We start from the raw sequence: 23,930 nt of genomic DNA, 5'->3' as shown, positions 1-23,930 counted from the left end.
ATTTCTTCTTTGGCAACTTTCCTCAGTGACACTGAATGGGGCTGCATTTTGTATAATGTTTACCGTTATACTTTATTTAAGTGTAAAACTGTTTACATACTGTTTACATCACGTAAGTAGGCGTGCTGCTAAATAGCACTCAACTGAACTGACTGCTGACTGACAAGGACAATTTGAAGAAAGTGAAGTTGTTCATAACTGCAAAGGTTGTTAAAGGACGTTTAAAGTCACATTATTTGCTTCCTCATACTAATTAAAGTTAAAACATCAGCAAAGAAAAAAAATAAACATGTTTCAGGAATGATCTTCTCACCCGAGGAAATAGTTTCACACTTACAAGAGAAAGTCAGACACAAACTGATTTCTCTAGATGCAATTTCAACATCAGGAGTCCTCTGAGCGAGCAACTCTGTAAAACTATTAATATAAACGGTGTACTCCTCTGTTGTTAATTCAACGGCTACAACGGCCAAAGATGACCATCCTAATCTACATCCCCACTCACTTGTGTGTTAGCACTGATGCTAAAGCGCAAGTGTGCTAAAATACACGTGATCGCTTACCAGATAAAAAAAAAAAAAAAAAAAACGTCGGTGGTGTCTCGACAACAATGAGGAATCATGAATATGTACATGGTGCATTAAAATCCGACTTGATCCAACGTTTCTCTGTGATTTTGATGTTGTTATGCGGGAGTGAATGTTAACTAAACAGATGTATCTTCTACACCAACAGAAAGTGATGCATGTTTATGCCTCCGTGCCGGTGATAGCCCGAGGCGTTATTTTTTTCGGGTTGTCGACCCGTCCGTCACACCGTCCGTTGCTTAAAACTTGGCTGGCCATTCAGTTGGTACCAACCATAAACGTTTTTTTTTGGTGGTTAAAGGTCGAAGGTCACTGTCACCACACATTAAACCCATACTCGTGAACGCGATACTTCAAGAACGCTTTGAGGGACCGTCTTCGAATTTAGCACAAATGTTACTTGGATCCAAAGATGACGTGTATAGATGTTGGTAAAGATCAGAGGTCAAGGTCATTATGACATCACGTCTGTCCTTATCCACCCGCCCCTTTCTTGTGAACGCAATGTCTCAGGAACGCCTTGAAATTTTTTTATTCTGGCACAAACATTTCCCTTTGAACAGATTTGATTTTGGGGTTCAAAGGTCAAGGTTCACTTTCACCTCACATCATCCAATGCTTGTGAGCACGATATCTGGGAAACATCTAGAGGGAATGTCTTCAAATTTGGCAATTTTATTTTTTACTTGGCTTCAACAAAGTTTGGTGGCCAAAGGTCAGAGGTCATGGTCACTGTGACCTCACATCTTTCCCATTCTTATGAACGAGTTATCTTAGGAAAGACACAACGGGTTTTCCTCAAATTTGGTTCAAAAGCTCACATGGACTCAAGGATGAACTGAGTAGATTTTGTTAATCAAAGGTCAGAGGTCAAGGTCACTATGACCTCACATCGGTCCTATCCATCAGTCCTATTCTTCTGAATGCAATATCTGAAGAACGCCTTCAGGGAATTTCTTAAAAATTTGGCAGTAACATTCACTTGAGTACTAGAGTATGAACCACAAATTGGTGGTGAAAGGTAACCGTGTTACCTCACAAAAAAAACAAATATTATTCTTTTCTGTCTATCATTCCACACCAAAACTGAAGTGCAGAGGGGGAAATTGTCCGAATATTAGTATCAGAGCCAATCAGAGGCAGAACAGACTTCATGGAATGAGGGTGGGAAAGAAAAAAAACAAGATTAAACATGTGACGTATTCATGACTTTGGTGCATGTCACACAGGTGTCTCTATTAAGTGTGTCGGTGCAGGTAAACACCAGACTATTTTAGATTAGCCTGCAGTACATCCCATGTATGCAATTGTCCCAAAATTGTAATCAGAATTAAAAAAGTGTGCATGTAAATGCAGATAATGTCATTTGACAAAATAACATTGTTTCACACACATATACTTGTGATTATGAGTTTTATATTTGTAATAATGACATAAATAGCCCAAGAATTAAAATCAAGCAGTAAATTCAATCAAAATATAATAAATAGAAACTCTCTTTTATTCCAGATTTTGCTTTGTTCTTAAAAAAGACAATCCTCATAATAGACATACGATTTAAGATTTACATGATGCGTTTCATAAATTTCAAACAATAAAGAAAATGGTTGTTTTAGATGCAAAATCAGAAATACAGAATCAAAATTTCATTACTTTCAGGAACCTGCTGTCACCCTTTCGTGGCAATTTAGTTTAAATAACAGCTGACTCGAAAACAACATCAACTACTAAAAATGTAGCATCAAGTTTACACATTTATCATTCTAAACTGTATTGTACCAATTTTTTTTATCAGTAACTTTACTGTGGAGATATATAAAAATATCAACACTGGCTTTGTGGACAAATTGCTGATGCCCTGCAGAAGTTCAAAATTCTGTATAATAACTTTAAACAATATAAATAAATTGAAAAAACAACTAACTAAAATACTGGCTTAGATGTGGTGTAGGTTTGACAGATCTTTGTTCAAGCTGAAGACAAAAAACAAAATGAAAGCAAAGACTGCATCAAGAGTCGGTGGTCCATCCAATTTGGTTTAACTACTTTTGTGTTTTTAAGGTAAACTGCCTTTATTTCTGATAAGTGATTTAGATACGTAGCTCTGTCTCCCACCTTCATCAAACGCGACGTTTTGATCTCTGAGGTGGGACTCTGAAGCGACACTTCCCTTCACACGGTCTGCAAATCCTACTTCGATGAGTGGGAAACTCTATAAACCAAACACCAACAAATTTGCAGAATGTTAAAGTCTCATCCCGCTCTGCCAGCTAGTTGTTGTTTTTTTTTACCTTTCTTATCAGTCTTTCAAAATCTAACAGTCTAAGATAAATTGGTCAATTCAACTGGATGAGATAGAGAAATTAATTGGGATTTTAATTAAAATAAATAAACCATCATTTAATTATTCATTGACAACAGTTCCAGAGTGGTTGGGACTGCATTCATATGGCTAAGACCAAGAGTATGGGAGATATAGTTTTACGTTTTATCACAGTAATAATGCCACGGCATTTCATCTTTAATGCCCTGTGCAGTAGAAGATACACATTTATGGTGAATTTAATCCTGAGGTGGTACTGGGTGGAGGCTTGGCTGTATAAACCTAAAGTTTTTGGTCGTTGGAGCTTGTTGGCTGCCAGTTTGGAGTCAAGTAAAGGTTAAATAAAGTTTGGCTGTCATTTGGCTTATACTAAACAGGCACTTGGTTACCACAGCTGCCCATGTGGCTCCAACTCTCTGCCTATTCAGTCCACTGTTTCTTAAATGTTAGTATAGAAAACAGTTGGTCTCATCCCTGAGTGATGTGTCAGCGCCGGTCTACTTAGAAGGTGAATTCCTTCTCGGGTAATATCATCTTGTTGTGTTTATGGTCAAGGAATCGCTGGTTGAGGCCGACCTTTTTCTCAGATTAGACTCCAGTTGGAGAAAAAAAATGTACTCCACAGAGGGGTGCGTCAGGGAAAAGACAAAAGAGCAACCCAGAAAAAACATCATGAGTGATGACCTCGAGCAGGGAGCTGGTTTCTTCAGTTTTTCTCTCATGTTGATTGGATCAGATGCTGAAGCTTTTAAAACCCTTAGCTGGAAGTCAGGCTGATCTGTAGGGAGGAACAGGCCTCATGCAGCACGTTAAGCCTCATCGTGCCGGGCCCTTTGGGACCACGGACGAGGACAAATATGAAAGCAAAATTTAGTCTGTGAGTACGAGTTGTTTTTGGCCAGTTTCATCGATGTCAAATGGAATCTGATGGACTCATAGATATGTACAAAATTTCAAGTCATCAAAATTGTCCAAATATATCAAGAAATTTACTTCAATTTGTCCCAAAATGAAGGAAAATCCATCCATCCCAAAGTAGTTGTGTTTCACTCCGGCTGACCTCAAAGTGTAGAACCGGCGACGATGTTCAATCAGCTGAATGACTCCTTGTTGAATTCAAAGGTTGTACCAGACGGTCGGGCTGAGTTACACAGTCTGTGGAGAGTCCTGGAGATGCCCTTTGGTCCACAACAGAAAACACCGACTCGCTTGCTGAAACCACAGAAAGTGAGAGAAAGAGAGACATTGTGGGACGTAAGCAATAACTACCTTTTACAGCACTTAATAAATATTCCCTGTACACTCCACCTCTACTCACTGTTTATTGGTCTTTCCAATCTCGTCAAAAAGCAACTTCCACCTGGGTCGACCAATCAGCAGCCTCGATGTGAGGAGACGGTACTTCTCCTCAGACATGCTCTGACAGCAAAACAAAAAGTGTACACAAGTTTTAAAGGTGATCATATTACCACAACAACAGGAAACACATTGATGCTGTTAGGAAAAAAACATATTGCCAGTGTACGAGACACATTTCACGTCTCTTTTGCTCATCACCCAGCAGTGATATATATTTATATCTATTTGTTTTATGAGATTAGGCTAAAGTCTGTCATGACAACAGGTTCTCCCTCTTCCTCTGCTTCCAAGTCAGTTTGCTTTCTCCTGTTAACCTGCGTACTGTCGCAGCCTGTGCTCTCTCGTTTAACGACCATTACATGTTATCTGTAGTGCAAATGACTGTGGCCTGTTATCAGCAAAACTAATTCAGAGATTGATGAGGTGGGGGTAAGTAAAAATAATGAGCTTGTTTGTGCATCAGCCAAGAGACCCACTGATTTGTTGAAGCTTGTCACAGTTAAAAATTAAGTTTATCCAGATCCAAAGAAACCAAAACAATGTAATTTAGCTGAGCTTCTCCACAGTGAAGCCAATAAGAGAAATTTATTTTTAAAAAATAACAAGAATAACAATATTGTGTTTCTGAAGTCTGAAGTCTTAAGAAACAAAAAAAGAAGTGACACTGGAGGCTTTAAACCTGAGGTTTCCATTTGTGTTGCATTAGAGGCCTGAAACCTGCTTCCGTATAACGCAGTGTGAAGCCGTTTACACAGGACATACGAGTGAGACACAGGTCAGACAGGGCTTCATGTTGTCACAAGTGTTGCGTCAGTTCCTTTTCCCCGAGCGACTTTGACGTCGAGGGAGGTTATCTACCCTGACACATACAGGTCAAGAGCTTTCTGTCAACAGGGTGCAAGGCAGCAACCAATAATGTTATCTGATTCAATGTCTTTACCTGAGCCTGTCTCACAAACCAAGATCAGTAATGCTGGCCTGTTGCTTAAAGCGCTAACCATTGTTCACAAGTACTTCAGCTGCCACAGCTGTGTGATTTAGGACAGACGTGGTTTCACGGGTCGTCATAAATCTTCCGAACGAGGAAACGGCTTTGAAAAGTGTAGTTCTTCCTGTTTAACTTGCTTAAACCAGGACAAAACAGATTATCCTCTCCCCGTCGGGGAATTGAACCCCGGTCTCCCGCGTGACAGGCGGGGATACTGACCACTATACTAACGAGGAGATATTATACACAGATTACATGACCGAAGAAATAGTGACTCAGGCACACAATAGGAACTCACTCATAGGTTGACTTTCAAACGGTTCCACGTGTACGTCTGACATTTTATATCGGAACCGGCAGAAATTCCAACAGATATTTACAGTTTGATCAATAAAATCGATATTGTGACACTGTCTTATCTGTATTTGTACGCTTTTTTTTTTTTTTTTTTTTTTTTTTTTTTTAACCAGAGCAATGTAAGTATTTCTATCAGCAATATACATGTTTTCTTTGTAGTGTAAATGCACAATAAATGCTGTAGGTTTTAGAGACAGAACCGACAGCAACAGGCAAAGGATTCAAAGCTGGAGTAAAGTGTACTGCAGCTTCTCTTTCTCGCTGTGATGCAGTGCCCTCTGCTGGGAAATGTCTTTAAAGCCTGACAAACAATGGCTCAATGAAGAGATAAGGGAGGGTGAAAGAAATACAATGAAATTAAAAGAGTAACATAAAAGTACATTGTGTGTGTGTGTGTGTGTGTGTGTGTGTGTGTGTGTGTGTGTGTGTGTGATACCTACCTGCAGGCTATCTGTCTGACTGACATACAGTTGAAGATTAAAGTAGTCCGGTCTGTTTTCCTGCCAAAGCTAAATGGCAAACACAAACATGGACAGTGCTTAGTGGTGATGAGATGTGTTTGGTCTAAATCACAAAAGTAATATTTAGGATACAATGCAAGATTTATTTCTGAGGTTTCTGGGACACGGCAGAGGTAAAACTGCAAACAGCCACAAGATGGCGATAAATCCAACGAACCTGACAAGTTTTTCTTTACACTTGTAACATTGTAAAAAAAATGTAATTGTTCAACCTAACTTCTGCTGACTATGTCAATACACACGCGCGCGAACACGAACACACACACACACACACACACACACACACACACACACACACACACAAGTACCCATACAGCGAACACATGAGAAACAGGTATGCACACAAACACACAATCCAGAGCACATGTACAGTACATAGCTACAACTCTTAATTAAACAGTGCACATGCACACACAAATCATACACAGTAAAGTTGATGCCAAAACCAAATGATATTTCTCCTCAAACTCTCTCTTACTTTGATCAGGTTTTAAAGACACAGGTTACACAGTAAATGCTCCCCTGCTCCCCTGTGGTCTTTTACGCTTTTAACCTTTGACCTCTCTCTACCCAGAAAACTTCCTCTAACCTGACTGAGGGCAGACACAGAAAGTAATAGAAGTTAAGCCAGTTTACTGGAAACAGGAAAAAGAAACTAGCACAGATATTGTAAGGGGCAGTTATTTGGCTAAAATGCAGATTTGATTTGGTCAAAATGTTAAATACTGCAAAGTAAGTCTTCTGACCTCATGCTGACATTCAAGCAATCAAAAACACTGGATGCAACTCAAACAATTACCAAACTAATTTTATCATGAAGGCAATAACATCCAGACTTTGTCCTGACCTTACGATGCAGAGCACACAGCAGCTCTGCAAACCAGTAGAAGGACTGGAGCTCCCTGCAGACCCACACAAAATACAACCTCTGCAACCTGAAACCCGTCCAGCCGTCACTGAGTGTCGAGCAGTAAGGAAGAAAGAAAGAAAGAACCACATAAGTACATGCTCAAATTGTTCACAATTTGTCCATATATGATATTTATACTTTTAACTCACAGCAGAGCATGCAGCACACAGGCAAACGGCGTGACACCGATTCCCCCGGCGACACAAAGGCTGACGTCGTAGTTAAACACTTCCTCTGATGGACTTCCGAATGGGCCGTCAACGTAAAGTCTGAACATACAATGTGGACAAAATCACAAAAAAATAGTTGGCTGAGAAACTACACAAATATACACGTATAATTATATTTCTCCTGTTGGGTCAAATGCACATAAAGCAGATAAACATCCTGCATTTGAAAACTCACAGTGTGTGTGTGTGTGTGTGTGTGTGTGTGTGTGTGTGTGTGTGTGTGTGTGTGAGAACTGACAGACAGCAATCCCCCAAACACACAGACCCGTCATCCCCACAACAGCTGCTCAAACACTTGTTTCATCAAAAACACACACACACACACACACACACACACACACACACACACACACACACACACACACACACACACTAATACAAAATTACCAACCATAAGATAGTATTCTCAGCCAATAGTATACGGGCAACTCAAAAATGATCTGAGACAAAGGTTCATAATCTTGCAGCAGCTTTAACACCCATCACAGCTTCACTGCCACAGAATCACAAACACTGAGCTCTGTAACACTTCAGAGAACTTTAATATTCATGGCCAAAAACCTAGCAGTGTTTTATACGAAGCTAGACTAAAGATATTTGAGCTGATGTCTGTATCAATATCATGAATACAGCACATTTCCCAAAATGTCTTCTTCCTTGGAAATCAGACTGAAGCATTCTGAGACAGTTAACTGTAGAATAATATATATCCTGGCAGTGTGGTGCATCTCAGTTAACAGGAAGAAGGGGATTGATAGTTTGTTTAGCTTTGTTTACTGTCACAAAACAAACTGTGGTTCCCTCAGAGCGCACATCCAACTCTCTATCTCTGCGTGTCGCTCTCTCAAACACAGAGCAGGAAGAGCACAGAGTCAAAGGTCAGAGGTCGAAACCTCTGACCCCTCAGCCTTCATGAGAAATCATGTCAGCCATGTCACTCACACAACCACAGACACACACACACACAGTATGTACTTGGGGTTTCCTCTCTGTTGGATCACGGGAAGGATCTCCAAGTGTTTCCTTGGCTGAGGAAGTAACAGCTGTGTGAACCGCTCTGAGGAGGGGAGGGGAGGGGAGGGGAGGGGAAGGGAGGGGAGGGGAGAGGAGAGGAGAGGAGAGGAGAGGAGAGGAGAGGAGAGGAGAGGAGAGGAGAGGAGAGGAGAGGAGAGGAGAGTTATAAATAATGCAAATATAATTTGTGTACAAATACCATTACCATACATGGATATGATAGATAGAATACATTCATGTCCATTTCCTTTCAACATGTCATTATGGTAGATGAAGCGGCCGCCAATACAAACAAACCGACTTCCCTTCCTGTGTTCTGCAAGTGTGTGTGTGTGTGTGTGTGTGTGTGTGTGTGTGTGTGTGTGTGTGTGTGTGTGTGTACAGTATCAAATGGAAACGAGCGCACAACTTCTTGCATTTGTTACAGGCTCCCAAAGGCCTCAGCTTCTTCTAGAAAGAAAGCTCCTTTTGAGCCAGCTGCAAACCAACCCACATCTCTAACAGTCTAATGTATGTGCAACTGTTAGCACCTTTAACAGATACAATTTTGAAAGTCAAAAACAGAAACAAAATAAAAGTATAATAATATAATATAATAATAATATAATATGTGTTGACTTGTGGCTAATTCAGTTTTATAGCCAGACAAAAAACCTGTGGGAACAACGCTGGCCTGAAGGTAAAGACACAAACACACACACACACACACACACACACACACACACACACACACACACACACACACACACACACACACACACACACAAGGAGGGAAACTTACACAAAGAGTGACAGAGAGACACATTAAATTCCGTTTTACAGGAATACATCCTCCCCAGAGAGAAGTGAGAATGAAGAAGAGGATAAAACTAAATAACTTCCATCCTGTCGACTGTGATAAGGAGCAGAAAAACTGTGTGTGTCTCCAGTTTTGCTGTGCGTATCTACACATGCATGCCTTTGTGTGTGTGTGTGTGTGTGTGTGTGTGTGTGTGTGTGTGTGTGTGTGTGTGTGTGTGTGTGTGTGTGTGTGTGTGAACCCACCGGTCCAGTCTCCCACGACTCGCAGATGGATGCCAAAAGTTCCCTTGTTCTCAGTGGGACACTGTGAGGAGTTAAAGAGCAGACAGTTAGTCATAATGAAACACACACACACAAGCACGCACACACACTGTCAATTGTTGGAAAGCACAATGAAACACACACACACACACACACACACACACACACACACACACACACACACACACACACACACACACACACACACGTGACACATGAGAAACAGGCATGCACACAAACCAGAGCACATGTACAGTACATAGCTACAACTCTTCATTAAATTTAAGTGCACACACACACACACACACACACACACACACACACACACACACACACACACACACACACACACACACACACACACACACCCTTCCTGTTGGCAGACAGCGTTACTAGCCTCAGGGGTCTGTCTGCTCTCTGTCAGTGTGATTCTCTGCCCTCCTCCTCAAAGCTCCATAACACACCAGGCATCGGCATGCACACTGTAATTGTGTCTCTCTGTGTGAGTGAGTGAGTGAGTGAGTGTGTGTGTGTGTGTGTGTGTGTGTGTGTGTGTGTGTGTGTGTGTGTGTGTGTGTGTGTGTGTGTGTGTGTGTGTGTGTGTGTGTGTGAATGAGTGTGAGTCCGTCCCTGTATGCTGTGTAAGCAGAAAGTTATTTCTTAATCCTCAGCTTTTGTCTCATGCAACCTGAACTAAATCTGAAAACATCAATAAACAATGTGAAACATAATATTCCTGGACAACCCAGCAGAGAGGGTGGTGTGTGGCGAGAGACAGCACCGCACACTCTTAGCCAGGAGAAAGAAAGTTCAAGTACCTGTAAAAACACGTGTGTGTGTGTGTGTGTGTGTGTGTGTGTGTGTGTGTGTGTGTGTGTGTGTGTGTGTGTGTGTGTGTGTGTGTGTGTGTGTGTGTGCGTGCGTGCGCATTGTGTCATGTGTGAGGAATGCATCAGAGCAAGTTACAGAGTTACATAGAGTCTTACCGTTGTTAGCGTGAAGGGATGGTTCTCAAATGAAGAGACACCTGGACAGTTAAGAACAATAAACTGAGACAAAGAGAAGGACAGGAGGAAGCGATGGAGAGACGGCAGGATGACAGGGCGAGGGGGGGGGGAAATGGAGGATTAGAGAGGGGGCATGTGGAGAGAAAGGAGGGAGGAGGCATTAAAGAAAAAAACTCATCACACAACAGTTAGTTACAGCGGTGGGACATCATATACATAAATCTATAACAAAATGATCAGCGACAGAGACAGGTCCTCTCACCTGTCCAGGTCGAGCTTTGAAGTTCTTCTTCAGCATGCGCAACTCGATCACGTCACAAGGATGCTTGATGACTGTCACTATGGTAACGGGGTCACTGCTCCGGATGTAGCGGTAGAAACGCTCCAAACAGTAAAGACACAGAGGACCGGACACCCAAAGCCACGTCTACGCAAACACACACACACACACACACACAGACACAGAGCAGCACAAACCACACTTTAAACACAGGAAATGGAAGCAGTTTAAAAAAAAAGACAGTTTGATGCCATGTTTGTTGCCCTGTTGGGCCAATTGTCAGAGACCGCAGCAAATACGTTGGTGAAACTACGATGTCATAATTACCAATAAACCGATGACCAGAGCAGCAATAATAAAACCCAGGTTGTCATAAATTATAGTTTTCCTTTAAGGCAGCGAATATACGAACATGCTACTGTGTCGTTCAGACGCATGAAGCAGGTACTGTATGTCTAATAGACTGTATGGACAGATTTTGGGCATGAAGTTAACATTATAAAGTACAACACAAAAGTCGGACCAAGCCCACGGCTCGTTTGATGTCCAGGGCTGCACAACATACTGTTAAGGCACAAATAGCTTCTTCTTTACAGACCTACAGTGAAGTTTTCATGTACCTCATCAGAAGTATAATTTCTGCTTCCATCCTCCACTGATCTTATCTGATCGAGTAAAGAGGGTTTGTTTGGTGTCCTGTACAGAGCAGCTGAAGGCCACTAATGCCGAGCTCGTAGGTCACGTTACTAAAATATTTCAGCATCTCTGCTTCTGCCTATTTGCCTTCATTCGTTCAGATTTGTGAGGGTTTGCACATTATTCCAAGCTGGACACACTAGAGAAAATAAATGGAAATTCAGCCTAAAATATTATTATTATTTATTGACTATAATATGATGCATATCTCTATAGCGACTTGCTCATAAAAAATAGTAAGTTCTTATTTAATTAGCTGGGTAGGACATAAGCAAGTATCATTTTGCTGAGTCTGCACTGTTATTAGCAAGTAAGGGACTATTGCTGCTGCTATTGTTGTCATGGTATTGGTATATTTTAATAGTTTACATCATCTTAATTGAGACTTGAGACTTTGCATTCAAACAATGCATAATCAGAACCAATGTACAACAGAATTTTCACTCTGACTGTATTCAGGCCGGTGGGAGCAAAAGGCATTAATATAGGAAGCTTTACAATTCTGTATCTGTATCAGTTATTGTCTCTCAAGGCTTTCTAATTTGTTCCTCATTACAATAACACAAGGGGGCCCTGAATCAAATCGAGCAAAAGACAGCATGTTGATGAGAATACCTGATAAATCTATAGATATCGCAGTGTGTGGTGAGCGTGTCTCTGTTAGCAGTTACCTGTAACAAACTAATTGCTCACAGCTTCAGTAAAGCCTGGGGAGCACAATCGGGTTTAAGGGGGATTTTATGGAACCAGCTTGTTGCCTAACGACCATGTGCAAACACATAATCACAAACGCAGGAAGAAACACACACAAACACACACACACAGGCCTTGATGTAGAAAGAGGAGGCCAGCCCCTCCCTAGAGCACTATACCTCTAATAAACGCGACCAACTCCCTCCAACACTTCTCAAATACCCAGCACACGTGTGCGGCACTCGCCCTAAAGGCACACGCATAAACATAACAGACAAAAGCACATTTACTTCAACCAAACACACACACATATACACACACAAACACAAATAAGTGCAAATATACACATGATAGATGTGCCTTGGCCACACACACACACACACACACACACACACACACACACACACACACACACACACACACACACACACACACAAATTCAGACCTGCGGGTAGTGTGGCTGGAAGTGAGCATTCTCTCTGCATCTGCTCTCCTCATCTTTGCCCTGGTCCAGATCCTCGCCCTGCTGCTCTGTGCTGGTCTGATTGGCTCCAAGGCAGCCGGGTGGGTGGGCCGCGAGGTTGGTCTGATACTTCAGAGCTCCGCTGATGAAAACGGCAAGAAGCAAGGTGATGTTAGTTTGATCGTTTCAGAGTATCTTTCGTAAAGGCTGAGATATGGTTACAGAAAAAGACTACGAGGACTCGTCCAACTATGTGCGTACAAACAGACTGAATAGGTCGAGAAGTACAACAGTGAACATCAAACAACCAAGCAGTGCAGCAGCAGAACAGGCAAGAATAAGCAGAAGCTACACTTGACTGATTGACAGTGATGGTATGTTGGTAAGTGATGGTAAGATCTCACACATCCTGACTTTGCCTGAAAAAGTTTGCCAGAAAAGGAGATGAAGTTTTCTGTTGAGCGAGCGTCATAACATTTTACACTAAATACCTTCATATCTCAACATTTTTTGAAAGACGTCCATTGTTTCTTAAAGTAAAAATGTGTGCACAAGAGATTGCATGATCGATGGTGGGGGTTGTACTCAGATAAACATCATGCTTTAGTCGGTGAGGTTTAATCTCCCGGCAGAAAGTTTAAGACATCTCCTTGCCTCCAATAACTGCAGACACTTTAAATTGTAATCTTGTTCTCGGGTTGAGATGGAGGAAAACTGTAGCAGCAGTTCCAAAGAAGTCACGATGATTCATGCAGAGAAAAGCCCTCAGTGCTTCAGTACCTACCCGACCATGTGCACCATTAGGATGATGTAGAAGACAATGAAGAGGTTGTGTGTGTACCAGAAGATCTCATAGTTGGACACCCTGAAAAAAAAAAAATATTCTCAAAGAAACTCTTACTTCTAAGTCAGACTAAGAATGTTTTGAAAGAGAGATAATGACCAAAAATAGATGTACACGAGGAATAAAAATGTGATACGTTGAAAGTAAAGAACGAGAGACAAAAAAGGAGCAGAGAAAACAAAAGAAGAATGTAAGGTCAGAGTTTGTTCAGGACCAGACGCACAGACTCCCAGCTCAAAGCCTGAGTAAGTAGGACATCAGAGGTCAATATAAAAGGGGGCATTACATACAACAACCCACCATAAACACTGCAAACAATAAACGCGATTCCTCCTCTTTGAATGCAGCATTTTGGTTTTTTTTGTGATTGTTAAGGTTAACACTGAGCAGCATGATTACTTTTAGATCAAATACAATATTGTCGCATAATCCACAGATCTCAGACAACAAATAGAGTTTTAAAGTAAAGTTAATTAAAACTGCCCTCACATGTGCTGCCTTCTCACATTACAAGGGCTTTCTCTCATACACCGTTGTTGCACTTAACAAAGAAATACGTGTATCTGAAAATTGTTTTGCAGAACTTGCAGCTAAATCCTCAAATATACGAAGTTTTACAGCCGGCAAGGACAAAATGAACACCTTTGTGATTCATGTTTGCAGTGAAGCCTCTACTTTCCTCGGTATTGAGCTCCAATATTTTCTTCATTCCGTCACAGTTTTGGACAGACAGTAATTACGATAAAGGGTTTGACTTCAGCTAACTGAAAAAACAAAACACAACCTGTAATAATTGGTGTTCAAAGTAACAGTGCTGCAGATTCAACAACAAAAGTTGAAAAACCTTGTGCTGCATTAATATCAGTGGATGACTGCTGTGTGCAGCAGTGGTGTGCAGCAGCCATCATCCCACCACTGCAGCCACTTAGCCAAACTCTTATCTGAATCCTTAAGTGGTCTGGAAAAGCCTCTTATCCTCTGTTCAATTACTGAAGAAAGCCCAGAGAGCAGCGAACACACACACACACACACAAGTCTCACACACATTGCATGGCGGGTGACCCCCATTGACCTGGGTAATGACAGAGCTGTGATTTGCCCTCTGTAGGCATGTCTGTCTCCCTATGGTCTCCATTATGTCTCTCTCACAAACACACACGCACGCACACGCACGCAGTCATAGTCTCAGACAGAGGGACAAAGGCGAACAGACATGACACAGAGAGACAGACACTGACGGTGAGACACAAATATGGAAGCACAAAAACATGGTTGTATCAAGAGAACTGGTTGTCAGTTGTCTAACAAGGCTCGAACATTGTTCCTTTTTATTCCAATATAATTTGCTCATGCAGTCTGAATGCCAGAATGGTTTTCTATCACATGCCCACAGATCATTGAAATCACGTAAAAGTGCTTTTCTAGACTATTTTTTTTATACGTTTTATAACTTTGTGGTTTAAATGAATCATGTCTGTAGTGTTCTGTCTCTTACAACAACCGTCTGTGGATGAGATGGACCGAGCTGCATCCAGCTCTGTTAATACAGCCATGATACAAACACACAAACTGTGATGATTCCAATGAAGGAGGTTTCGTTTAGCCTACCGTACGCAGTAGGAGGAGGACATGAACATCAGGAAGAGGACAAGAACCAACAGCGCGCCAGTGACTCCTGGGACTGAAGACAATCAGCCAATTACAGAGCGGAGACAAAGCCAACGAGTACGTTAACATCCAAGGCCACAAGTTTCCGAATGAAATGGTTTACATTCCCAAATAATGTGAAACAAGTAAACAAGCAATGCTTTGTTTTTATAAGGACTTATTTAAATGGCTAAAGTAGTAAATAGATCTAAAGGTAAGAAGATGTTAAAAGACAAAGAAAGAGAGAAATAATCAAGGGGAACACAGCACGACATTTACCATCGTCATTGTTAGACAAGTACACCCCTCCCAACACACACACACACACACACACACACACACACCTTAGGATTATGCACTATAGAGAGAGCAGAACTTACTTGTTGTCAAAATGATGAGTTTTGGGTCCTATAAAGGAGACAGAAAAAAAGACAGAATTGAGTGTAATCTTCTGCTTCTAATTTTGATAGGACTCCATTGAGATGTAGACTGTGCAGAGGCAGCAACTATTTATTTTGGTAAGAAAACAGTCGCAGGCTTCATTCCGACACATCACTTTAGCAGCGATTTCAACTCGGTGCAAAGTTTCTGCCTTCATCTTGAGCTAATCAGCGGCCGAGTCTTTGGGCGAGATAAAAAAAAACCTGCAGGCTGTTGTTTCAGTGACACATCGTTGACCAACCCGGACTGAAAGTGAGGACATTTTCCTCACTTCTTCAGAGTTAATACTTAGAGGTTTAAGGGCTTAGTAAGGATGTGTCACACTAGATGCTTGTCAGATAATATAACTTTTATGCAACTTCCAAATGGGGAGGGGGAGAGTCTTAGTACATTTCTGAAATGGCCAATCAGAGATACGTGCCCACTTTAAGCAGCAACGGGCCAGGTGTGCAGAGGTGAGCTGCTCCCCCCCCCCCCCCCCCCACATCTTCAAACAGCTGAGTAAAACACCATGTCTTTGGGGAGACTATCCAGAGCACAGCGTGTACCAAAACCACTTTCACAGCTCATCTCACTCCTTCCTGGCAGCACGTTGTTGTTTGTAACATCTACAAACACTCCTCCCTTCAGATGTGGTCAGACAACATGTTTCAAGCATCCTTTTGTCCGAGGCATACTCCAGCCTCGGGGTAAGATTTGGGCTTCGCCATGTCATTGTCACGGTTTAGGTTAAGGGCCCAAGTAATGGCATCATGTCGATCGGGGGTCCTCGCGAGCACCGCAGCACAAATGTGCGTTGCGCGCGTGTCTCACCTCTCCTCTGTAGCGAGCCAAATTGAGAGCAGGAAAGTCATCCGAGTAGCTCACGCTGAAGTTGACCAGGTTCACCAGGTGGGCAGAAACGTGCACAACTAGAGAGGAGAAGAGGAGAAGAGGAGGCGTTACACAACACTGAAACACACCTGCCCGCGTCCAGGACCTCCCCTCCGCTTCAAACAGACGCGCACTTATTTAGAAAGGTCAAAACGAACTGCCAGTGAACACTCGTACAAACATTTCTTTGTCTGTTCAGCAACAAAAAAAAAAAAGTCAGCAAAACATCCTCCTGACTTGCTGGCGCACACACAAACACACGCACACTCCTGCCTGACATCATGGGCTAACCACGCAGCCGTTCAACAGCTGATGGAATTAGAGGGCGTAATCATGAGACACAAGGGTCCCTTTTTTCTCACCCACATCCTTTCCCACCCCCACTGCCTCTCCCCTCCCCCCCCCCCTCTTCCCTCAGTCTGCGTCTCCCTCCCATCCCTGCTGTCTCTGTCTTCATAGTCATTTGTTGTCTCAGAACACGAGAACCTTGCCCAAAGGAGATGTTCGCACAGATGATGCAGTAGTGAAGAACAGATGCTCTCGCGGCTCTTTCGTTTCTGTCGTTCTGTTGGTTCTCTGCAACGTGATGTTGGCCAGTCCGTTCAAACAAAAATGATCTCCACGACAACTTTTCTTTTTATACATTTATGGTGAATCATGGTGAACGAATCACTTACTTCTGACGATAAGCTTGACATTTTTGATTGCCATGAAATCTGGCGCAGATATCAGTGCTATCCAGAAAACAAAACCACTGGCATTCGTCAGTCCCAGTTTTCCTCCCTTTGTGTTCGGTGCTGATTAGCTAACGTGGAAAACCAAGATGTGAACATTGTGAAATATTACTGTTGCATGCAAGCCTTTTCGCCTGCTCAGAGCACGCAGCGTGCAGTTTTAAGGGGCGAGCGCTGACTTCGCTTGCAGTTCATCGTCTTTCGTGAGACTCGCACGTTACTGTAAAAACATCAAGCCAAGATGCTCAGAAAAAAAAAACTCCCGACGTGACTGAATGAGAGGAAGAAGCCTGTAAACCAGAGACCCGGTGGACGCATAGCTGCTCGAGGCTCCCATGATGTCATGGGAGAGGAATAACAACACGCATGCAAACACACACACATACACACACACACACACACACACACGAACACACACACACGAACACACACACACACGTACACACATACCTAGACAGCAAAAACACAAACCACAAGTGACAATAAAACATGGCAGCTGGATTGCTGAGACAGCCTGGATTCACTTATCTGCTCTTCACACACAGACTGACGCACACAGTGACACATGAATGAACGTGAGCTGGGGTGATACAAGAGACCGCTTTTACCAGAGAAGATGCAGATGGCGAGTCCGCATGCCACATGAAAGGTCTTGCTTTTGTCCAGCAGTCTGCGTGTCTTTCTGGTTGATACCTGCACGAGTGTGTTTGTGTGTGTGTGTGTGACACAGACAATGGGATTATTTTTGTGGCTTGGACTCAAGGGAAACAAAACACACATTGCTATCTTTAAACGTATCCTCTTCCCTGCCTTCATCAACATTTTTTATCTTTTCTAATATTTTTTTGGTTTTCCTCTGTTAATCCAGTAAAATGTCTCAAAGTCACTTCTTTGCAATATACAGGACATTTTTTTTTTACAGGTTTTGTTTTTGAACAAGCCTCTGATAAAACCCAACAAGTTGATCACTCGGTTCTTGCTACCAACCCCACCCACCATATCCTCACTTCACCCCCTTACAGTCTTTCTTACCGCGTGTGTTCCCCGTACAAAGGTGAGCAAGGAGCGACACATGGGCAACAGCACCAAGCTGCAGTTCAGGTTCAGCACAGATGCAGACGCCCTGCTGATGCACAACCCCAGCTGGGAAAGACACACACACACACACACACACACACACACACACACACACACATACATACATATTGTTAGGCAGGCTGCCAAAATGGAGTGTGGTTAAGCGGATGTAAAATTATTAGGATTAAGATACGCACTTTTGAGCTGCTCCTATTCAGATTTGGATTATTTGGCCAGCTGAGAGCTTGAGGCATGACTTCGCCACCACACAGGGTTATTTAAAACCATCTTAGTCTTTCTCGCTATGGAGAGGTAAGCACCATTTATCCTTGAGGCACAAATCTGCTAAAGTTTTGTCTTCAATGAGAACAATTTGATTTAGTTTTGTTGGGACGAGGACACAGAAATTTTTGGTCCACAACTGTTTAAAAGAGAGTTTAAAAAAACTCCATCAAAAATGACTGAGGTTAAGAGACTGTCCTCCTCAAAAGCAGCTCATTACGACCCACAGTTACGTTTAAATGAAGTGACCTGTAGAAGTAGAATAAATAACGACAATCTGAAGTCGTTTATATTGCGAGTTGTTCCTCGTTAGGAGGAGGCAGGTTGGGTGGATGGATGGTTTGATAAAGCAGCAGACCCGAGTGCAAGAGAGCAATGTTTGCTTCCCAATTTCAACCACAAGTTGGGCCGTTTTTTTAAAACCTTGTTTATTGTTGCTATGATGACAAAGGTTAAACAATTTTAAGGGAACGGTAACTTTATCTCGTAAAACTCTGCAAGCTTTGATAGGTGATGCGTTTACAGTCAAAGACACCTGTGACGACACACCACTGTCTGGCCAACACAAACCGATCTTGATCTGTTCATTACTGGCGAGGTTATGGTTCAGGCACTGCATCTCAGATACAGCATGTGACACACTTTTGAAAAGGGGGTCAGCTTACCTGAAAAGAAGGGGGGTGGAGCGGGTGGAGGGGGTGAGGGGGCAGGGAGGGGATTTCAGTAATCTGGTTTTACAAATCTCAAGCTACAGCTCGATAATCAAAGCCGTTTTCATGCGGAAACGCTAGATCTTTGGCGTCTCCTAAACTGAGCACATTTAAACACTTTCTTGGCAGCCAGGGTGTGCACTGCTGGTGCTGTCTGTTCTGATTAACCCGGAGACACTGAAACGGCTAGTGTGAGGGATGAAGGTGTGTGAACGCGTACATCAAAGAGAGAGAGAGAGAGAGAGCGAGAGAGAGAGAGAGAGAGAGAGAGAGAGAGAGAGAGAGAGAAAGAGTTGAGTGAAGCTGAAGTCCAGCCTTTGAGGAGATATTGGATGAGGCTTCATGATGGCTGCAAGAGACACAACAAATTCCTTGAAGTTAGCTGAAAAAATATGATTACTTAAGGCACCACTGAGCGAACTAGTCAGCAACTGGTCAGGCATCAGTTTGAAGAGATTAGACAAGCAAAATGACAACTCGCTCACGACTTTACGGACTGTAACGTAAAGTCATGAGCGATTGCAATTTGCTGTGCAACTGACGGAACTGCTGCAATACAAGAATGTAACACACAACAGGCCAAAGTTCAAATCTACATATAGCGAGTGGAGGTTCACAACGTCTGATGCCTTAACCTTTAAAATCTCCCCACACATTCACTCAACACAGCATCCCGAAGAAAAGCAGCTGAAGGCAAAACCACAAGCAGGAGATCTGATATCCTGCATTCTGTACATCCCCAAACAATCGCCCCCATTCACCCACCACACACACACACACACACACAGAGACACAGACACACAGACACTCTCTCTCTCTCTCTCTCTCTCACACACACACACACACACACACACACACACACACACACACACACACACACACACACACACACGCACACACAGTACTTCAGGTGAATAAGATAAGAAGCTATTTGAAGTTAAATCTAGATTCCCTTCAGCAGCATTAATGCTTTGAAATGGATCTCCGTCTTGCACTCACACACACATAAACTTAAGCCCTCTGGCAAGGCATTCAGTCGAACCAGCGGCGTGCCCACACTTGCCCCTCTCTCCCCTTTGCCTCCGAATGCACAGGCAGAGCAATAAGTCACACATGCTGCTCACCGCTACGGCTTACATTTTCATTTATTTCTAACAGCACACATTTTTTTCATGGTTTTATATTTACTGTAATTTGTTCTTAACAGGTTGCATTTACCAGCTTTCGGTATGTTGCATATACACCGTTTGATATTTTTATTTGTATCTCTGCAATAAAAACAAACCCTGCAGTGAGTGTTTGCACGCGAATCCTCCCCAAAGGAGGCTGCCGAGTTATGTTATCTGGGTGTTGAATGAGAAAAGCAGCTCAATATGTGAAGGTCTTTCTGTGATTGTGTTACCCTGACAAGTCACAGGCACGCTCTGCTATCACCAAGCTGTGTTTGTACTGAGAAAAACGAACTCAGGAGTGTAAAGGCGGTGGAGAGCAACAGTCTGAGCTCAGAAAGTCTCAGGTGACTGGACAGTAATGTCAGAGGCATTTCTCCGATTTTCTCCGAAGGACAAGGAACACTTTCACTTGAACAATCATGCATCAAGAAACACAGACGCGCTAACAAGAACCTGTGACAGAAATTACACCACACGAGTCAGCATCTAATCCTGATTCTGTGAGTGTGTGTGAGTGTGAGTGTGAGTGTGTGTGTGTGTGTGCGTGCGTGCGTGTCGCTGTTCGTGTCACTGCTGGCCGGTTCTCGAAGGAGGTCAACCGGTGAAAACTCGCACGCGCGCGCACACACACACACACACACACACACACACACACAGTGACTAAATGCTGTCAGAGTTTAAGGTCAGTCTCATTAAACCTGCATATGACAGGACAGTCAGTCATCCAACCCAAAACCTGCTCCTTTGCTACATCAGAGATTTTAGTCCCTGTACAGACGCCAACAGTACAGAAAGCATCACATGACCGATTTCGGCATGCAGCATTTTTCGCAAGGATGCAACCGGGACATATCTGGTGGATATCAACGGGTGCCTTCGATATGAGCGATAGTCACTGCAGAGGATGGATTGCTACCACTCACGACAACTGCGATCTGAGAAGAAGCTTTTACAGTCACACTCTGGATTCTGATCGGTGATTTGGTTGGAGCCGAGTCATCATTAATGGGATTAGTTTCACCTGCGCGTCCATAACAAGTCAAAGTAAAAAAATAAAAATAAAAAAAGGTGCGAGTCTACCTTGTTTACTCACGACTGTCAGTGTGAGACATTCAATAGTTTTGTCAATAGTGACCCACAAACTTTTGAAAACTCTAGTTTTTTTTGCATCCATAGAAACTCAGTTCAGACACTCGGTTAAAAAGCTGGTGGTTGAATACAGTAACTGTATGAATGAATTCAGACTCCCATTTACGTCTTTTCCACAACAAATGTTTTAATTTATCACATTTATTATTAATCACAGGTGTTACTTATGTCATTAACGATGGCTTGGTTCTATTCAAGTGTCCCAGACGGACAGCGTGAAGAACACCTGGACCCTGAAACTGAGGCAGCTAAATGGAATTCAGCCATCGGTGATGAATAACTTGCACCTCTGCTTCTCCTACTACCTGACATGTCGAGATGTCTGCCGTAAAAATCGACAACAGTCTGGTCCTAATGGCTCCCCTGAGTTTTAGACAGTTGACATCCGCAGATCAGAATCTTGAATGTTGAATCTGGTTATTCATCAAAGCACCTTTTACTCTGTACTTTGCATTTTGAAACAGCACCAGTCAGTGAGTTTTATTTGCAGAGCTAACTCCTTCTTCACATTTGGATCACACATTACACCCTCCATAATAATTCAACCTTGGTTCGCAGCTCGGTCTGTGCCTTCACCTGTGAGCTCAGCTGTGCATGAAGTAGGCAACCGAAAAATGATAGAAATATATCAGGTCTCACCCCGAGCATCTTGTAGAGGTAGTGGTACTGCTGCCCGGTGTAATACAGCAGGAAGGTATTGAGGAACAGCCAGGTGTTTGCTCCCAGCCAAAGCATCTACACACACACACACACACACACACACACACACACACACACACACACACACACACACAAAACATCATCCACAAAAGGCACAGGATGTACATAGTTCAAACTACATCTACATCATTAGGCATAGAAATCTACTGAGTTTCAGGGTTTCTGATGGTCGTACTAGGCTATATGTGCGCAGTTTATTTTACAGAATACATTCATGTCATCACTAAGCAGTAAGAAATGGATTAACTGTCAATGAATTAGGTTTTCCCTCAAGATGGAGGCTGTTGCTGAACTTCGTGAACCTAATTTAAAAGTTGCTTAGATAATAAGCGCTTTGCAGCAGGTCATTAACAGCTAAATAACACAACTGGCTCCATGCACATTTGACGACATGAATGGAGCTGAAAAGCTTCAAAAGTTCTCACAAAACGTTTCCCCACCAGCACCAAGTGCTTCGGTCCTTCGTTGGCGACCCAGCTCCGCACCGACACGACCATGGTGCCTTCAGGGACCCCGCCGCAGCTGCCCACGAACTTTTCAGCAAAAGCCTCGGTGCCGCCGAGAGCCCCGAGACCCGCCGTCCCGTCAGAAGCGCTGTGCGAGTGTGTGCAGCGTCCACAGACCGGCCGGTGTCTGCTGCTGTCCGTCCTCTCAGCGCTTCCGTCACGCTGCTCCTCTCTGCTCTGAGTGCATTTTGACTTCTCACCTCCTCCTCCTCCTCCTCCTCCTCCAACAACAGCTCCGAGCAGGGCACAGCTCACTCTGACACACTGCAGCATCTTTCAGCTTTCAGCTCAGCCTCCTGTAGTACGGCAGCCAAATAATAAGTCAAACAAACATCCCCCATAACAATAATACAAAATTACACCGCGCGTAATAAAGATAACCAGCAGAACAAGACAGGGGAACAATAAACACCGCCGCTGACTGCCACTAGAGGGAGCCACAGGCCGACAAGTCCCAGTGAAGCGTGTTTAAAAACACTCATTACGTATCACTTCAATAGGAGATAGCACGTGATATAATTAAGGCAATCCTTTAAAGAGAGATTATTAATTTAACTTAATAATAAAGGATTCGTAATGCTTTGAAAATTAATTAAAATTTGGAACATATTCTGTGTTGGATGTGAAATTATTTTTAGAAACGAGCTGCAATGGACCAAAATTGATTTACATCTTATTTAGACGAGAAACATGCTGACTAAACACGTTATGAATGACTTATTAACAGTGAAGTTGTTTTTTTTTTTTATTCATAAGGCATTAAAAAAAATATTTAATCAGGTAATTAGTTCGAGTGTAATATCGTTTGATATAACAGGGCGCCCTGTTAGAGAGTGGCATCAACGATTTAAAAGAAGTTTAAGTGCCAATGCTTGTTTAAAATGCTGACATAAGATGACATGCTATTAGGGCTTATAAATATGAGATAAATCAACTGATATTTAGGTAAAAGAAGTCTTTGCAAGTTGAAGCGCTTCACGTTTTGGACGTGTGTGCAGCAACTGCAACACCATCTCTCCGGGTTGACAGCGCCACCCTCTGTCTTCTAGACAAGACTGCAGGTAAGGGTTGAATGTGAGCAGATCAATATCGGACCTGATAAACTGGAAACAAAGGACAGGGCAAACAGATGTAGGCCTATATCCTGGAGATAGATTAAACAAATAAGTTAAACTTTTTAGTGATGCATGTCAAATAAGTGAAGACGTCTGGAACACTATATGACCAAAAGTAAGTGGACGCCTGCATCTGGGATTGTTTGATCATTGATGATGATTGGGGATGA

The 23,930-nt window shown here is 42.7% G+C and overlaps 1 protein-coding gene and 1 non-coding gene across 3 annotated transcripts; both read right to left on the bottom strand.

The window, feature by feature from the left end:
* Window positions 1-2,070: 2,070 nt before the first annotated feature.
* Window positions 2,071-22,698, bottom strand: LOC138197229 (NADPH oxidase 4). 2 transcript variants are annotated; one of them, XM_069147902.1, is made up of 19 exons: window positions 22,580-22,698; window positions 22,059-22,154; window positions 18,062-18,172; window positions 17,638-17,722; window positions 16,236-16,333; window positions 15,362-15,389; window positions 14,943-15,015; window positions 13,275-13,355; window positions 12,473-12,632; window positions 10,621-10,785; window positions 10,338-10,400; window positions 9,334-9,394; window positions 8,251-8,332; window positions 7,195-7,314; window positions 6,983-7,091; window positions 6,055-6,123; window positions 4,229-4,329; window positions 3,971-4,122; window positions 2,071-2,799 (listed from the first exon to the last, which is right to left on the bottom strand). In XM_069147902.1, the coding sequence occupies exons 1-18, from the start codon at window positions 22,634-22,636 to the stop codon at window positions 4,002-4,004; spliced, it is 1,680 nt and encodes a 559-aa protein (XP_069004003.1). In that variant the 5' UTR covers window positions 22,637-22,698; the 3' UTR covers window positions 2,071-2,799; window positions 3,971-4,001. The 2 variants fall into 2 exon arrangements, with proteins under 2 accessions (XP_069004003.1, XP_069004002.1); XM_069147901.1 differs by having other exon boundaries at window positions 2,071-4,122.
* trnad-guc (transfer RNA aspartic acid (anticodon GUC)) lies at window positions 5,422-5,493 on the bottom strand. Its single transcript has one exon. It is a non-coding gene; the product is annotated as a tRNA-Asp (tRNA).
* Window positions 22,699-23,930: the final 1,232 nt, after the last annotated feature.

The sequence above is a fragment of the Embiotoca jacksoni genome, unplaced genomic scaffold (assembly GCF_022577435.1).
Source record: "Embiotoca jacksoni isolate LCO1_2020_lvr unplaced genomic scaffold, fEmbJac1.0.p SCAF_14, whole genome shotgun sequence".
NCBI lineage: Eukaryota > Metazoa > Chordata > Actinopteri > Embiotocidae > Embiotoca > Embiotoca jacksoni.
This window is presented reverse-complemented; position numbering and strand designations above follow the sequence as displayed.

Coding starts and splice junctions, on each gene's coding strand:
- LOC138197229 (XM_069147901.1), bottom strand. CDS start 22,636: ATGGTCGTGTCGGTGCGGAGCTGGGTCGCCAACGAAGGACCGAAGCAC. Junction 15,016..15,361: donor ACTCATCATTTTGACAACAA/GTAAGTTCTGCT, acceptor GATTGTCTTCAG/TCCCAGGAGTCACTGGCGCG. Junction 9,395..10,337: donor ATCCCTTCACGCTAACAACG/GTAAGACTCTAT, acceptor AACTCCTCACAG/TGTCCCACTGAGAACAAGGG.